Genomic DNA, 19,523 nt, shown 5'->3' on the forward strand with positions numbered 1-19,523 from the left:
TTGTATGTGCCATTCATATATTTTTTAATTTAAATTTAATTTACTGCAACTGTATGAGTCAATATTTTTATGTAAAAAATACTCTCATTTACTTGCCTAAATAACAGAGCAGCACAAAAAACATACAGTATATCCAGTCTCCTTATTATTAATACACCCACTCTTATTACCAAACTGGAGATGCCCAAACTGGATTTTGGACTTTTCTCAACACTGGATACAAATATCAAAATCTAATCTGTCTTCTCAGCAGTGCTCAGTCCAGGGAAAGCTGGACTCGGTCTCTTCACTGTCGTTTGGTTTAAAGTGTACCACAGTGAGTGAGCAGGAATGTGCTGCGTGCAGTTTACTGACATCACCTGCAGTTCACAGCGATGACAGTCGAGAAAAACATTTGAGAGAAATGTGCCAATTTGACATAAACCAAATCCTCAGAGTGTACAGTGCAGGATTACTGGCACAGGTTGCTCAAACACACATGCCTTGTACGCTCTCACAACACACTCTCACACAGGCACCACTATAATTAATTTATGATCCAGTCCTATGATTTATTTTTGTCCCTATCTGACCTTATGCGCTCCTTGAATATGAAATGTCTTCAAGGATTTGTGGTGCTTGGCTGAGTTGAAGGCAAACCTGCACACACACACGCACACACTCTCACATCCACACCTCCCTGCCTGCACAGCTAGAGTCCTGCTGGACCATGTATCATAACCCTTCATTTCTCCTCAAATGCCTGAACTCTCTCACCTTCCTTCTGCACCTCTTTTTCACTCATTTCCTCTATCTCTATCTCTCTGGTCGTCCCTATGGAGCATCTGAAAATAGCAGCCAAGGGAAAAGTGGGTCAGCTGCCATGTGGAGGGGGGTTCTGTGTATAGCGAATTTGTCTGAGTGTGTATAATCTAACAAATTGTCACAGTATTATATGTTAGATTTTCAACCTATTTTATTTATGTGTTGTGCAAAACTTGACAAACACCTGATTGTGGTTACGACCTTTCAGTGCTTGAATCATGGCGTTGGCACCACACGTGTGACACTCTACAGGTTTGCAGCACTTTTCAACTAAATGATATATTTTTCCTCCTAAGGAGTTATGACATTGAAAAAAACTTCTTCTGGAAACGGCCTCTGGTTAATTGATGACATGACATTGCTTTAAAATGTAAGGACAAGTATTTTTCTATAACCTTAAACACTTAAAGAAGATAAATAAAAATTAATAAAACTTAAAAACTAAATAAGCAACAATTCAATTTATAGTTATGGAAAAAAAACATCCTCCAGCTAATTTCCTTCATCAGGACTGTGTGGGTGTGGTTTGATCAGATTTGATTGACATCGGCCTGACAACATAAGCAAACAAACCCACAGCTGTCAACATATTTGATTCAAATTTTGCTAAATCCTGACTGGTGCATGGAAATATGTGACATCACTGATCCCCCTCAAACCAGTGACAAGAGCACAGACAAAACAAATACAAATACAGGAATCTTTCAAGGACAATGTTGCTCATTGCCCTTGAGAGCCCTTGACCTGTTCTAACTTCAGCCAAAACTTGTGTGTTCATTTAGGACCCCATCGAAAAAAGGTTTTCAAGGCCTTTATTGGAACTTACTTCTCCCAGCCTGTAAAAATGAAATGAAACCATCTGACATGAAGAACATTCACTCAATTGAAATGCTCAAAACTCTGTCCACAATGTAAGGATGTAATTTGTGAAGCAGAAACACAAGTAGATATTACGTAATTTTAAGGTTTGGAAAAACTGGTCTAATAAAAGACACAGTGCATTATGGGAAATGTAGGATACATTTTTTTTAGTGAGCAGTACTCCCCATGCACAGCCAGTAATTTCAATCAGGTGCTGGTTGGTCGCAGGAACATCTTAGGTAGCTGTAGCTTCTTCAGAAGCAAAAGTTTTTTTTCTGAGCTGCAGGCGAAGCATGTTGTTTGCTCCTAATAAAATCTCAGTAAAGTCATTCAGTGTGTGGTGGTTAATTTGATTTTCACAGTTTTTTTTAGCTTACCATATAGTATAAGGACTTGAAGTCAGGATATCATGGCCCCTGTTTCTTCAGTTTTGACAATCTATTCCTCGCAAGTCTTTTAACTTTATTGAAGTGCAATACTAAATCCCTGCAGTGCCCCTTTAAGTTCAAATTAATTTCTTCATACAACCCCTTGATGTGCAAAGAACTCAAAGGACAAAGAAAAAAGAGAAAAGAAAAAGGAAACTGCAGCAGAGAGTAAAGGCAAAAAGAGGACAAAACAAACTAACAGACCTATCTAATACTGACAGGAGTGCCCAACACCACCAGTCTGACAACCGCAAAGTGTGCAAAGAAAAACTCCCGAAAACATCCCAAGAGAAAAAAATAAAAATGAAAAATCCCCAAAGAGATAAAACTTCAAAAAGTAAAATGCTCAAAGAGCAAAAACTGCTCACATAGAAAACACCCTGGCAAAGCCACTGGTCATATAAATGTAAATAACACCACCACATGATTGGAGCACATTTTCAGAATGGATGCTATAATCACAACAAGACTGTAGCACTGTCACCAGAGAGCATTACCTACCTTCAAATCTTTAATCAAATCAGTGAAAACAAAGAGGTTGTGATAAAACACACTTATGTATATGAGGGCATCAGTGGATTAAGGTTTTAAAAAAGAATTTGCATGATGAAGCTTGCTTGCACACTATTTTGGGGGCTTGCTTGTACCAAAACTTGATTTGCATAGTGACTAAACATACAGTAAGCTTGGTGAGCTTAAGTAATAGGGTCACAAAAACCACGACTGAAAACAGCTAAAACACATCACAGTCTATCTGATCCTCCACCTCTGTTTAGAGTGAAGGATTGCTCCTGTTTTGATTAGAAGTCTCCTTTATCACAGTACGGTCGTGTCTGTTTTCAGCTACGTGCAAACTCGGCTCATGTGGCCCAGTAGCTGATCTAATTATCTGTTATGTGTTAAACTAATATAGTTAGGCCTAATGGGTCCCATCCAAACAGCACAGGAGGGGGACGACTGAGAACGCATTATAAAACAACCAGGAGAGAGAGTGTGTGAAAATGTGTGAGAGAGGATAAAAGTGGGCAAACAAGTGCAGACAAATGCTCTGAAAAACAGGTACAGGAACTCATTTAATGTTCAAACATTTATCAAAGAAAAGTATTTGTCATATTGAAGACGACAGATGTTCGGTTAGGGGAACAGAGAAAAGATAGGTCCAGAGTTTATTTTAATACAATGGCAATCTGGAGATGGCAATGTCAGTCAGTTTGTCAGTCAGTTTGTCGGTTGGCTGGTCCAACACTCTAGTCCAGATAGAAATATTTCCACAACTACTGAATGTATTGTCTCGAAATTTGCTACAGAAGTTCCCTGGATAATTAATCTTACTGACTTTTGTGTTTCCTGAGTTTTCTTCTATTGTCACCATGAAGTTAATTGACTTCTTTGGTTTTCATTGAAATATATCAATAACTATTGGTTGTATTGTCCTAAAATTTGGTGCAGACATTCAAGTTCCATAGAGGATAAATTCCGATGACTTTTCCTTGAGGTCCACCAGCAGGTCAAAGTTTTCACTTATTCAGTGAAATATGGCAATATTGATGGATTGGCACAAAATTTGTATAAATATCCATGGTTCATGGTTTTTATTGAAATATCGCAAAAACTATTGTCCCCAAAGAAATGAAAAGTCATTTCCCCTGAAAAGCGGCTTTGACTCTTGACCTTTCATCAAAATCATCATCAGTCCAGTACTTTGGTCCAAATAAATGCAAAACTAATGACACTTTCCATCACACTCAGCTATATTTTGTGATCAGTGCAAATGAGCAAATACCAGCATGCTAACATGATGAACTAAGATGGTAAACATTATACCTGTTAAACATAGACTTGCCAGGTTTGTCATTGTGAGTGTTACTATGCCGCCATTAGCATTAAGTTCAAAGCACAACTGTGCAGCTTACAGCTCACATCTGCTCATGTAAGTGAATACTTTTTACATTTAATATGTTTGTTATCTAAGACGTGGTGATCATTTTTCAGTACTATAACCGTGGTTTTGGTTTTTGCCTAAATCTATACTAATGATACAAAAGAGCAAAGATGCTTCATGTTTCTTCTTGCACTTATTTTACACTTGCACCTACCAGAACATAGAGGGAAGACCGAGGGGCCACGTTCCTTCTCGGCACCATTGGACGAGTCCAGTGTTAGCCATTTCTAACAATATTTACTCTATAGCTCTCTGATTGGGCTATTTGATGTCATTTTTCCTTTACATACTGGCCTTGAAACTTTCCCCTCCTAGTGCGCCAATTTTCACCTGGTATTATTTGAGGAAGTTTGACTGCTTGAACGTTTTTGCAGTCTTTGCTTATCCACCCCAAACAGCCAGTACACCAACTCTACAGACACTAGTTGCAGCTAGTATGCAGTGACTGTTTGTGTGTAGTGTGGCTGTGCATGGGTTCTTTCTGTTATTTTCCTCCAGTTTTTGTCCAATTTCCTCTTGCCTCAGCCTCAGGTTTGGTATGAGTTCTAAATGTTTGATCAAGTTGCGTCTATTTGTATTCTGAACAAACCTTAAGATTCAGCCCAGCTATTATGAGGTTTCAGCAGTCTGAGTTAGCCAAATAGAGTGGATATCTACATCCTGTTAATTTATTGTCCTGACAACAAATCTACATGTGACTACTGGGATGTATTGCTGTCTGTGGAAACACAAAGAGGGAATTACAAACTAAAAAGACACCCTTTGAGAGATACCATCTTGAAAACCCAAATCTATTTAAAGTTTGGATGTGCCAAGAAAAGCTATTGCATAAATGAACAACAAACTAGCTGTAAAAAGGATAACGCAGACACTCAGATCTACAAGCATGTACACACCTTGCTGAAGGACAGTGATTTCCATTCACAAGTAGTTCCTTGTCACACTGGCTTGTTTCATTTTACTGTGTTGACATTGTATTTATCTCCAATCATTGTGCTGACCTTTAGATGAATGTAACTCCTTTCTCCTGCTTCACTTAACACTTGCTTGTATGAAATGCAGCAGCTCAAATTCCTTCTGGTTCAATAACTTTTCCAGAATAATGGGAAAAGGAGTACCATAACATGATTTAATGCCTCAAAGTACCTCTGACACTGACTTTTTTTCTTCAGATTTCTGGTTCACAATAGATTTTTAAAATCTGTTATGGCTAAGGTGGACCTATTTTTAAAGTGCAATCAAAAAGTATTAAATATTACTAACACTGAATAACTTTGCATTTCAGCATTTGACATGAACTTCACCGTGCTTGACACTCCAAGGAGACTGTTTGGTCCGGGTTGCTCTGTGCTTTTTATCACAGAAAGATGTGGAACAGCATCCACGCCTAGTTTGTCACAGTTTAACATCAGATGGGATCCAGGAGCCCTGAGGAAAAACAGCAACACTTAAGTCTATTGATGGGTAATTTATCATCAGGGCTTCTGGACTTCAGATCATCACCTAAGAGGATAAATGTGTATCATCATTCAAATCTGAAACTCATTTTTGAGCTTTTCCTTCACGTACCTTTCACATAGATTTACACCCTTTATTGGAATTTGCTTTGTAATGATCTTATACACGCATCTGGGTTAGAGGTGCAGTGTGTAGAATTTAGTGGCTTTTAGCAGAACAGAATTGGCAGAAATGGAATATAATATTCATAAGTATATTTTAATTAATGTATAATCACCTGAAATAAGAATCATTGTGTTTTTGTTACCTTATAATGAGCCCTTTGTATGTACATAGGGAGCAGGTCCTCTTCCACGGAGCCTGCCATGTTGCAATGCCATTTTTCTACAGTAGCCCAGAATGGACAAACCAAACACAGGCTCTAGAGAGGTCCTTTCATGTTTTTCGCATTTTTCGCGAATTTCGCGGCCACTGTAGGTTCTCCTACATGTTTGGAAGGAGAGGGGAGGAGGGGTATTCAATTGGTTGCAATCTGCAACCTCAACAATAGATGCCACTAAATCCTATTTACTGCAACTTAAAAAGTTTTCATGATGATGTTTATTTCATAAGTTTGTTGAATTTTGACCTTCTTTTCTGCTGTTCTTCTTAGGATTCAAGTGTCCTGTCTGCTCCAAGTCTGTGGCGTCCAATGAAATGGAAGTTCACTTCATCATGTGTCTAAGCAAGCCCCGCCTCTCCTACAACGGTGAGCATCACCTCTGTCTATTTCTGTAGTTTACCTCTGCTTTGCCATGACAGGAAGCTTGTTGTTAATTGGAGGTAAAAGCCAGGCTTGCGGGCGTCAGTTGTCTGCCAGTAAATAATGAACTGATTTTGGCCCTGGTTTTTCAAGATTATGTACTTTTTTTCATACTCATTGGTCTTCCCAATATGGTGCCAAGGTTCCTGTTTCTGCTGCTGGGCTAATAAATATTCATGACAAGGTGGGTGGGTCTACAGACTGACGTGTGTCGTCAAGATAGTCCCTCTAAAACATGATAAATATGAATAAGGGGAAATGAGGAAAGTCATAAAAATTCATTCAAAGATTCAATGAGTTAACACAACCTGACATATTCAGTCAAGCACTTTTGGAAAAAAAGATGTTACTGGTCCCTTGAGGCCGTTATGTCTGTATTTTTTTTTTCTTAATATTTGATTTCTCCTCACTGGAGCAGCGAACTACAGGTCTAACTGTGCAAGAAGCCAACATTACAGTATAAAGTACAGTGTCTGACAAATAGTGACAGAGACAGCATTAACCACTATTCTGGTGTGAAAGCTGTCAATCAAATTCTGGTGCGAATTACACAACCAAACTGAGAGTGCCTGAAAAGTGAGTCTTTTTGCAGTTTGGACTGTTAATGTTCATAATCAATTCTTACTTCTGCTGCTGTGCTTTATGACATTAGCAAAGATAAACAAACACATAAGGTACAGTTAAGTGCTGCATGACTTGCTGTCAGTCACCAGAATTTGATTGTTCTCAGTGTATCTATGCAATCATATGACTTAAAGACACAGTGAAATACATTTTTCAGATTCTAATCTGGTGTCCCTGTGTTCATCATTCATTTATCTCTTGCTACATGCCAAATATGTGTCCAAAAAATCTTTTTTGAGTATTTCTACATCAAACTCCCTCTCTTCTTTTCCTACAAAATGTAAAAATATTCTTAATGATTCATATTAAACTTGGGGGCAGTTACATAAATGCATCTAAATCAAATGTAATTTTGGGTGACTAACTAACCCCTCTCACCATATAAATGCTAGCAGAGCAATATCTTGGTAGGAGGTGTGTGTTTGGATTTCAGCTGGCAAAAACTTCAATTACATTTCCAAAGACTTGTTTAGATCAAATTTATTAATTTCATCCTTACACCCCTCCTCCTGGTCTAACAACACGGGTGAGAGAAATGTGTGTGGAGGCCAACAGTCCTCTTCAGCTCCATATCTCTCTATAGCTTCGTATCGCACTGTTTTAGCTGAACCACAGCCACTTTTGAGCCGTGGTTTAGCTAAAGCCCCATTTGTACGATTTGATTTCAGTGTCTCAAATTAAATTCCACCCTCATAAACCATTTCACTTGGTCATGTGTCACATTACTGAAGCTAAAGACACGCAAACTTCTGTTTCACTGTGACTTTTAGTGTACAGCTCCTTGTTTGTTTGTAATCTAGTAAATCAGTGTGAGCGTGAAATGGACCAGAACTAAAAGGCAACAATATATTATTTTTTTCCAAATAAACTGTACTACTGGTGTCAAAGTGACCTTTTGACAATGAAAGTGACAATTTTGTTACATTTTCTTATCACTGAATATCCATTGTGGCACTTAATAGAGAGCCAAAGTGAATGTGAATGTTATAGGTGGCTTCTCCCTGAGCTAATGGAGGTAGCTTCTGTGTCTCTAAAATTAGCTTTCAGGTAGAGTAGTTTGAGTAGAGATATACTGCTGCTGTTAAAAGATAAATTGGTATCGACTACTATACAAGACTGCGAAATTTGAGCATGTTGTCATATTTATCAGATAAAACAATAATTTGTCAGGTAGCAATTACCAACTACAGCTCCCATGAGTGTAACTATAAGTACAATATCAAAACCTAATCTTATCTGTTGTTATTTAATACTAACAGAGTAATTCTTGTATTACCCTGGTTAAAATGACAATGGGCTCACAATCAACTTCCCTACACAGTAGTAGATACTCCATTAGCTTAGAATAAGGTGGACAAAAAAAACATATGATGTTGTATCCTTACGAACATGCAAGAAACCTTTTATAAGAAATACATTGTTGGGCCATGAGCTAGCTTGGAAAAAGGGCAAGATTTCTACGTACAATACGACTGATTAAAAAATGCTTTGACATACAAGAAATGATTTGTTGGAACAAATAAAGGGACTGGTTTATTTACATTAAAAGTGACAGACATTATGGCTGGATGCCACCTACCAAAACTTTGTCTTAAGCAGGAAGAATAATTCAGAAAAAGCACAGCAATGAGTCAAAATACAAAGACCAAATCCACACAAGAAGCTCTGGTACCCCTGCTACATTTTTGGCCAGGAGTATGAGGTGGACAATCAGAAGAAATACACAACAGTAGATCTGAATGCAAGGAGGGTTTCCAGGAATTGCTGTTGTCTTCTCAACACTGCTTCACAGTTAACTTTATTGAGCAAATCATTGCATATTCCAGATAGACATTTATGACACATGCATTGCTCTAAGCTTTGTAGTTTTATTCAATATAATTTGTCAAATTAATCAGATTTGATCGCTTCTGAAAAAAGTAAAATAACGTTAATATGCTGACCCTTCTGCTTTTAATACATCTTACCTGCCAAACGTTTGCATTCAGAAACTGGAGGTATAATTTTAGAATGTGAAGTAAAAGAAGTGAAGTAGCATTTTAAAATTGCGTTTAGTGTGTCACTATACACATGTAATGAAGTTTACCATCAATAACCTTGATGTTCAATGCTAAGCTTGGTCTCACGAGGTTTCCATGTGATATATAAAAAGCCATGGTGTAACAGTGTAGGGCTGTGGAAGCCACACATGTCAAGGTCTTTTATTTTGCTTTATTGATCGTCTGTGTAGCGCTGCTGTGTTGCTTTTTTAGCTCATCCCTCACTGTCTCTCCATCCGGCCCCACTCTCTTTCCCCCTCAACCACCAGCTGACTGATTCAGTTTCATGACTGCATGAATCTATTACTCCTCAGTGCATTTCATGTTTTTGGGGAATGATACTTACTATTAGTTGTAGTAGATCCTAAAGGAGTACAGCAAACTGTTGGGAATATGTCAGATTGGTCCACCAACCAATGAGTAATGAGATAACAAAATCATCCGAGTGTCCTGGGTACATCATTGGATCACTGGCTATTATGCTTCACGTAACGTTTCCACTACCATTATACAAAGAGTGTTTTGTCATGTACATGAACACATGTAAGGTAATAATATCACTAATTGTAGCTTGTAAAGTGTAGCTAATGTTGACAAGTGTATTTTGTGGGTGAGCAATCCTTTACTGTGATATTTGCACTATTTACTATCAAACATTAAATGCCACCTTCACCTCCTGTGGTAAAAGGGAAAAAGTCCCTCTAGTTGGTATAAATGTTATTTCTGATGTATATTTTATATGTATCAAAGAGTTTTGATTACTTGCAACTTTGCAATGTCTCATTTTCTTCTCTTTAAACTAGTGGTACAAGTATAAATACTTTAAATACTATAGTCACTAACATACTAGAGCTACTACTCAACATAATGTATTCTAAGATGTTAGCATTTAGCTCTAAAGACTAATAACTTATGGGACAATCAAATGTGTGGTGTATTCTTTTTGTGCCTAAATCCAACTACAGTCTCTGGTTCCAGCTGTTTAAATGTGAGGATTTGCTGCTTTTCTTTGTTGTATATAATTGTAAATTGAATACATTTGGATTTTTGACTGTTGGTCAGACAAAACAAGCTATCTTAACACTTTGGGTTCTGAGAAATTGTGATGACCAACTTTACACTGCTTTTTGACATTTCATAAACCAAACAATTGATTCAGAAATTAAAATAGATATTACAACTTAGTCGAGTTTGGGATACATAGGCTGTAACAAAAGGCTCTAGCTAAAGACTTTAGGGTCCTATCTTAACCATGCAAGTGCAACGACAAGCGCAAGGTGGTAGGTCTTTTAGGTGCATGGGCTGTGTGGGCATCTCCATGCACACCTGCTATTTTGGGTCATGTATGTGCAGCCGTGCCACGTGCAAATGGGCTGGGTGAAGGTGAATATAGATCAAGGGGTGTGGTGATTATTAAATACTGTCTCAGCCAGTCACATCACTGCTGTCATAGCTCTGAAACAGTTGAGCCAATCACAGTTAAATGTGATGATGACAGCGCAACAAACGGAAAGCTTTTCTTCAGGAAATGTCTGGGTGTCAGGACATGAATACACATCACCACAAATCTGCACCCAAAGACAGGTGGAGTAGTTTTTTTTTCATCAGTTAGTTACGATAATAGTATACGATTATATCGGATCAACACTATTTAAGCAATAATTATAATGTATCTCACCTTGTACACATCACATAGTTTAATAATTAATGTTACACAATAGAGTTTGCATTGCGATCAAGGATAAAACATGAGACGTTACTTTTGCTAGAAAGAAAGTTGGAAAAGAGGCTGTTGAGCCCTGCTAACCCGACGTCTCCTTCATGTGTAGAGGTGTGTGTGGTTATTCTGTAGCAGCCTGGTGTCACCAGGTGATTTAATGAAGGTAAACACAGTGAATGGCCGTGTGTAATGGCACTGCACTCTGGCGCTTCACTTCTCAGAGGCTGCAGTTTTATCAACATATCAGTCCTGCTGCCTTCAGATACTGCAGGGATTTAATGAACTGGAGGAGAAGCTTTTCATACAGGATAAAGCAGCAGATAAAAGAGGAAATACTGTAAGAATCACCCACATTCATTTACAGATCAATGCAGACAGATTTACTGACTTTCCTGCTTTAATCACGTTAAACATTATTGCCTGTGCTGATTTTGGTTGGAGAGTGTTTAATTGAAATAAATTATTTGTATTTTAAACATTAATCCATTGTTGCAGCTTGTCTGAAGCAAGTATTTAGTTTGATCCTGTTGATAAAATTACCAAATCAGCACAGATTGATGTTATGCCACAAACAGACGTGGTCCTGAGATGTCTGTGTTTAGAGCGACATCTAGGACCAAATTTCAACCAAAATACAACTGTCTTTGCGCTGCGTCATTTGAATGAACCTCCCAATTGTCTGCGCCTCTCCTCCCACCCGTACACTGCGCGCTCTGCACTGGTCGCCAGAATATCACACAGATGCACAAAGTGAGTCTCAAGGTCAGGAAAATACCAAACAGTTGGAGTGCTGCTTGCGCTGGTCGATGTGCCTCTGCGAAAATACGTCCCATAGTGTTAAATAATTAAAGTTCAATTACTTTAGTGTTAATTCTTTTAATACTAGTTGGGCTATAATTGCCAAGCATGATCATGACGGCATGGACACATTATTGTGGATTAAAGCAAACAAATATCCCTCTTATCCTGCATATGAAAATATATAAAATACCAGTGATATACACATATTATTTATGATTTGAGGTATGTTAACACCCAGGTAACTGTACATTACAGGAGATTTCTCCTTTCTGGTCTTATTGTAACAGACTATGGTGCACATTTTCAGCCTGAGTTCTGATGTTTAAACCACCTGTTCATAAAAATAAAGGTCAAAGTTTCAACTTTTTAAAAAACCAAATGGCCTCACCACTCTTAAGACTTGGAAGAATGGAAGGAGGAATGACACCTGTGCATCATTCATCACATTTATTGTTACTCTGTGTCCATAGTAATACTCAGGGAGGTTAATGAATGAAATAGAGATGTACATAAGGAGCAAGGAAATGAGTCAGTAATACTGCATGCAGACACACTGTCTACCTTCCAGTCAGCTGTTTATTTCCTTGAGCCGGCTGCTGTTTTAATTATGGCCTGGGCTGCTTCTCCTGGTTGCTTCCGTGGAGACATGTGATTGACAGCAGCCATGTCTGTTCATTGCCCTTAGCAACTCCTTGATTGACAGTTACTTCTTTGACTCAAGACTGTGCACATGTACGTCTGATCTGGAGCCGGAAGGTCACCTTGTAGGAGTCTGTGTTTCATACTGCATGCAGAGCGGGGACACTGTTGTTGTGTTTCTGATGATTACAATAATGTAACCACACAGATTATATCATGTAAACTTGGTAGGGGGAGGGAGAGAAGGGAGGTAATCTTACAGCTCCACAAATAGCTGTCAACTAGGCCCACAAGGCCAGTGCAGTAAAAATAATGTAAGTTTCAACCCTGCAGCTGAATTCAGACTGTGGGGGGGAGAAGAAGATTGAGTGACAGAGACAGAGAGAGGAGAGTGAAACTGTCTTAAGGAAGATGGGATCCAGAGTGATGGAGTATCCTGATGGCTGATAACTGATGAGAGGAGAGAGGGTAAAAGGAGAAAGACTCCCATAATTCCCCCTTTTTTTCTCCAGCTCTGTCTGTCCTGTCACTCTTTATTTCCAGCAAATTACTCTCTCCTATTCCCCCTCTGTCCCTCTCTCCTCTGTGAGTCCGTCTGTCTGTCCTGCTGTGTAATCTCTCTGTAATTTCTCTCTCTCTCTCTCTGTTCTCCTGGGTTTTTGAGACCCACAAAAACGGGCCGAGCTGCAGCTTATCTCGTTTCCCAGCATGCTCAGGGGTCTATTGTCAATCACCTGGGCCCGCTGACTGTCGCACATCAGCACATCTCTGAGCAAGGCCTTTACGCATACACACAATTTCTGCACAATACATACAGGAATATAATCAGACACTTAACAGACTACACCGACTTTCTGGGAGTAGTCACTTTCGTCAGTGTGTCATTATTAGCAGCCAGTCATCTGCGAACATATAGTACCTTTGCTTTTGTGATACAGTGCAGTGGTTCCCAACTCTTTTGGCTTGTGAATCTTTAAACTAAAGGCTAGCTGTTACAGGTTGTATAGGAGCTAAAACAAAGACTTTAAAGTGAAGATTCTCTCATCTCAGATTATTTATAAGTTTATTATTTATTCTTTTTAGAGGCCTAAAGAGGTAAAGATATCCATTGTTTTTCAAGAAAGCTAGAATTGGAGAAAAATTGGAAAACCCAAAGTTAATTTTGTGCGTTTTTCTTTCTCTTCCCTAACTTTTTGATCAATATGTGACTCTTAACATGGTGTCTACACAGACAGTGTTTCAGTCGTATTTTAATCAATACAGCTGTCTTTAATCAGGCTTCAGATCTGTTCATATTTCACTCACACTTTACGCATGTAACCACTACTGGAAGTGCATTTTTAGGCTTCAAGTCAATTTTCTTAAGCTGTTTGTGTGTAACTACAGTGATTGTGTATGGGGTACATCGGGGAAAAAAAGCTTGGGAACTGCTGGAATAAAACAACACTTTTGAATATGTTATTTAAGGTTTTTGGGAAACTGTGATGTGCATTTTTCACAAAACGATCAATCTGTTAATTGAGAAAATAATTGGAAGATAAATTAATAAGTAAAACAGTCAATACTTACAGCTCTAGTATCAATACATTCGAAAAGACACATCATTGATTTTTCTTTAATTGCAACAGCAGTAGCCTTCAGCCATTGGTTGCACTCACAAAGGGAAACACAGCTTGGGTTCAAAGTTTCAATTTTTGGCACAGGCTGACTACAAGCAGCCCACTGTACATCAGTGAAGCACATTTGGCAGGAAAAACACACCACATAAACAGTAATGGAGGAGAAACACACTGTGGTGGAAGAAGTATTCAGATCCTTAAGTAAAAGTACCAGTACAACAATGTAAAAATACTACGTCGCAAGTAAACATCCTGCATGAAAATTCCTACTTTAGTAAAACACCATAAGTATTAACAGCTTGATGTAGTTAGAGTATTGCAGTAAAAGTAATGGTTTGGTCCCCCTGACTGACAGCATTAGATTATTAATACTGAGGCATCAGTGTTAGAGCAGCATGTTACTGTTGTAGCTGCTGGAGGTGGAGCTAGTTTCAACTACTTTATACACAGTTAGCTAGTTTAGTCCAGTGGTTCCCAACCTAGGGGTCAAGCCCCTCCAAAGAGTCACTAGATAAATCTGAGGGGTCATGAGATGATTAATGGGAGAGGGACGAAGAAAAAAAAAAGTTCTGATACACAAATCTGTTTTCAGTTTTTGGACTTTTTCTCTAATCTTTGATTTTTGGTGAAATATTGGATCATTTGAACATTTATTGAAATGCAACCATGTGAGAAGTTTAGAGGGAAAAATCACTATTTGGTGGAGCTGTTAACAACTCATAGACATCTGAAATGTGACCCCGACTACACACTGCTTTTTATAAGATGTCAAAAGCCAAAAAGGTTGGACACCACTGGTTTTATCATTAGCAATGCGTTGTATCTTAAAAGCTTGTTATATTATCTATTGTGTCAAATCTTAGTAACAAGTAACTAAAGTTGTCAAATAAATGTAGTGGAGTAGAAAGTACAATATTTCCCTCTGAAATGTAGTGGAGTGGAAGTATAAAGTAGCAGAAATACTCAAGTAAAGTACAAGTACCTCAAAATTGTACTTAAGTAAAGCACTTGAGTAATATACTTAGAATTATTAAATTCTTTAATATAATTAAAGAAGTACTTGAATATTCTTAGTTACTTTCCACCACCAGAAATGCACAAAAGCTATTTTTCTTCGATAATGTGAACACAGATGTTGATGATGATAACAGATGATGATGTAATGATATACATATTACATCATTACAATTCATAAATGTAGTTTCTTTTTCAAATCTGATATCTATAATGTTTTTGTTTTTAATATATCACCATCATATCTATCTGTATAGCAGATACAGTAGTGGTTAAAGACTACAGGCAGCACATTTAGTGAGGTCAGATACATACTGTACTGCACAAACTGTACTGTGTGTGTATGTGTTAGTGTAGGTGTACTGTGCGTGAGTTTGTGTGGAGCAGGTGAGGGTTATAGGTAGCACACCAAGTCCACGTGAGCTGACCACTGGATCTTTTCTGGGCTTCGACTTTGCATGATGATATTTTAATGCCTCCCACTAAATATAGCCTGTCGCACTGAGAGTGAGAGGGGGCCGGATACAGACATAGAAGTCAGGGGTGGTATGGAGACACAGAAAGTGTGTGTGTGTGTGTGTGTGTGTGTGTGTGTGTGTGTGAGAGAGAGAGAGAGAGAGAGAGAGAGAGAGAGAGAGAGAGAGAGAAAGAGAGGTTAAGAGATGAAAGAAAAGATGCCTCTCGCAGCTCAGGTCAATGGAGGACACAGAAAAAACAAGAAAGAGGGAATTTAGTGCTGTGATTCAGAGAAGCAAGGCAGCAACTCTGCCTAACTCATAATTGATGGGAAGGTGCTGGATGCCAAATGTCTGTTGGCAAGCCAGCAAACGGGAGAGACAGCTGAAAGTCAAGAGGGAGAGAGGGGCAGGTGAGGAGAGAGCTGATGATTGAGAGACCTGGGGAAGTCTGTTCAACCTGAGAGCACACATCCATGATCTGTACTGTCTCCTCGTGTTCACATTTGTTATAGTTGATTTTTATATCATAAATGATTTTTACTTGTTCTATATTAGTAGGTATTTGTATGTTCCACCAATGTTATAAAGGGCACTGATTGTGAACCACTGACTTTTGTTGCTCATTGTATTTTGTCATAAAGTTTTTTGTAGAGTTTTTGGTTCATCTGTCTCTCTAAAAAGCTGAAACATGTTCCTGGAGTCCAGTGGTACTGTACAGGACTGTAGAGCTGCCCTCTAAACATCAATTATTTGAATCATCAGTCGAGAAGTCCCCTGAGTTGACTCACGTTTTGTCAGTCGAATCACTGGCTTTTTTTTTTATAGCTGCATCATTGTACACAGAGTAGTACAGGATAACAGCATGACAGGCTGTTAACTTTACAAATAGTCTTGTCTCAGAATTACGTAATACATAACTGATGGCAACAGTGAAACTGAGGACACCGCGATGCAGAGCAATGCATGACTCGTTTCTGTTCCAGTGCTCCAGTGCTGAACGGAAGCAATGTCGACTAAACTGCTTTTAACCGCATGCTACTGCCGTCCTGTGGGACTGACTTCTCAACTGACAGCACTGTCAGCAGCCTACTGGAGCGACGCTCCGTGGTGTGCTAGGTTTTTAAAACTGAACTTATACCAGGACTCTCACGTTTCATTTCTCTGACTGTGTGGAAATCTGATGTTTTCACATCATATATAATGAATAAAAGCATTAAAATGTGTCTTATGTGTAAAACGTGAGACTCATATGGGCTGTTATAGTTAGTTTAGGTTAGTAATAATTATGTTGACTATTTATATGAAAAATATCTATAGATAAGAAAAAACATAAAAAGCACATGGCAAATAAAAAGTCTACCCAGCCTCCTCAGCCTCAAGTGTCACTCTGAATAGTGTGAACATGTTCACACTATTCAGTATTTGGACACTAATTGATACTGCAGTATCAATTAGCCAGGCTGCAGAACTTTTGTCTGGCCAAAGGGTTGATATGTGTTTTGCACTTACATTTACAACCCCTGTTAGTGCCTTACCAAATGCTGAGATCAGAATATTTTTGTCTTTTTGAGGTAGTTACTGTGACAGATGTGATCACAACAAACAAATGTAGCTTTTGCTAGGTGATCAGCACGCTGCCAGTGACCAACTTCATCTGACAGCACCAACAACAAACATGGTGTCTACATGGTAATTTGTCTTCCACTATGAAACACTTTGCCAAATAAAAAGAGCAATTGTAATGCCTAATGTTCATTTTCATTCCAGACACCCCAACATCAGCTGGATCAGGCTATTAGTGGATTGATACTGTGCAGTATTAATTCGGTATAAAGATGGTGATGTCAGTTGGTCAAGAAATCTCAACAACTATAAGCCAGATTTCAATTAAAGTTAGGCTTAGGCTTTATTCATGGTCTCCTGAGGCTGAATCATTATGGTTTTCATGACAGGCTAACCTTTCCTCAAGCACTTTTATCAGGCCACAATTTCCCTTCGTACACAACAAATAACACAATCTAAAGGACAGATTATCATGAAACCCTCTGACCACAATCATGCTTTCTAGAGGATGAACCTCTCCCATTTTCAATATCCAAAGACCTTTGTCATATCCAATGTCCTCGAGCACCAACATTAGGACAAACTTAAGGTTTTTAGGCCTGCCACTCATAATGTTCTTAAGAATACCAAATATAGATTCATTCTTCAAACCAGGATCTTGTTCATTCCCTCCACACATTGATATTTTGAGGTGTTACAATGAAGTTAAAGACCTCTAGCAGGGCTTTAAACCTGTACTCTTCTTTATTGTACTACAGTGTGTTACTCCCTGCTTTACTGCAATGACCTAGTTCCAGATCTGGGAAACTTAATTTCAGGTTATGCACTGGTACATAAGGGGTTAAGAGCTCACAAATGTAGCTGCAAGATCATGAAAGGCTTTATAAATTAATAAAAAAATCTTCAGTCAGTGGACGTTAGCTAGAACAGAGGTGATACACTCCTATCTGATCCAGTTAAAAGCCTCGCAGCTGCATTTTGTACCAGCTGCAATCGATGTAGAGAAATTTTGGCTGAGGCAGGACTATGATGAGTTAGGGCACTATCATCGGAGAGAAATGACCTCATTTTTGAAATATTTCGCAGGTGAAGGGGAAACAAGATTGAACCACCCTCTTCACTTGATTATTAAAGCTCAGGTCAGATGTTGACTTTAGATTTAATACACTCTGCGCTCGCTGTCAAACTGGCAAAATCGCGTCCGTTTTTGGGAGTTGAATGTTTCCCGTTTGGATTCGTATGCTAAGGAAACTTGAGGAAGAGGAGGATGAGGAGGAGGATGGCAGAGCTGCTGTATCATTATTAGACAGGGCATTTAGACATGTTCCTGTGATTTAATCCGGAGCGCTCAGTCGGAGAGATGCTGGGTGTTTTCACGGGGGTGACAGAGGATGAGGGACGGAGGGAGGTGCTACAGTAAACAATAGAAGAAGGGAGAGGGGTCAGGAGAGGAGAGAGATAGAGAGAGGGAGGAGGAGGAGGAGAGCAGGGTTATGGGAGTTTGTTTGAGGAACTAAGCTGATTTGCAGTCAGAGCATATGTCTCCTGTCTCTTATTCCATCTCACAGTCTACCCCCCTTCTCCTTATCTGCCCCATATTCTGCCTGTAACACTGCAACACACCTTCTGTCTATGCTCTGTGAGTCAGTAATCAGTGTGATATGTTTTATTATAAGATTCTTATTCACTAATCATTTCTCTGTAACTGTAACTGCAGTTTCTTTTGCTTGAAGATTCATATTTCCTTTGACAGATAGGAAAAATTGTGATTATGATTCAGTCACATCCTCAATACTGGATTTTTTTGTATCAATCCAATAATCTGTGACATTTTCACATTAATGTTGGTTCACTCTGTGGCAGATAGCTGTAGCGCTAGTGACTGAACCTTTATCCAACAGAGATGTTGGTAAATTTACTCAGTACTGTACTTGAATTCCAGCACTTAACCTAAGTATCATCATTTTATGAGACTTTACTTTTACCCCACTACACGTACCTGACAGCTTTAGCGACTGATAATTTTGCCAATACAGTTCCTACATCTGAACCATTTATTTCATACAATTAACACCTATATTGCACCTGTATTACAGTATTATTAGGCTACATTGTTGTGCTTTTACTTGAGTAAAGGACTTACAGTAATTGACTGTTCACTAAACACTGCTAGGTAAAGTTGCTACGCCTGTCAGGCTTATCATTTTTGCACAGCACATACATAGTGTACAATAGCAGCAGCAATTTTACCACTCAAAAATATTAATTTGATATTTGTTTTAGTGGAAGTTTTATAACTTTTTTATTAATTTGCTGGTTTACATCTGTTTTTTGACTGGAAGAAATTATTGGCATATTTTAGCCTGTATATAAAACATATAGAAGGAAGTTTGGTTTATTCCAAAAGCTAAGACATGTCAACTACAATAAGTGATGTTCAGTTTGACTGATACATGTAAATGCACTTTTGACATAATGGTGTTTGACATTGTTGGTCAGCAATATATTGGCCACTGTCATCAGCTCATGTGTCTATTTTTCTCTATTCTGTTATCTGTTTTGATTGTTTTTATGCATCTGAATGATTTTTTTTGTGAATGTGTGTGTTTTTATGTTTGCAAACCAGCTTGCCTCAAATTGCCCCTTGAGGGAGGAATAAAGTAATTTGAACTGAATTCCTACCATGAATGAACAGACAAAGAGAAGAGTAATAATAAGCAGTCAAAGCAGGAACAAATGCAGTAAATACAC

General features: G+C 38.5%; 1 protein-coding gene across 1 annotated transcript in view; it reads left to right on the forward strand.

The window, feature by feature from the left end:
- The window catches only part of znrf1 (zinc and ring finger 1), a 67,578-nt gene that overhangs the window by 39,123 nt on the left and 8,932 nt on the right, over positions 1 to 19,523 (forward strand). Inside the window, exon 2 of the mRNA XM_044356576.1 lies at positions 6,146 to 6,241. Coding sequence (XP_044212511.1) covers positions 6,146 to 6,241 — 96 coding nt within the window. The remainder of the gene's footprint in view (positions 1 to 6,145; positions 6,242 to 19,523) is intronic.

The sequence above is a fragment of the Thunnus albacares genome, chromosome 7, assembly GCF_914725855.1.
Source record: "Thunnus albacares chromosome 7, fThuAlb1.1, whole genome shotgun sequence".
Classification (NCBI taxonomy): Eukaryota; Metazoa; Chordata; class Actinopteri; order Scombriformes; family Scombridae; genus Thunnus; species Thunnus albacares.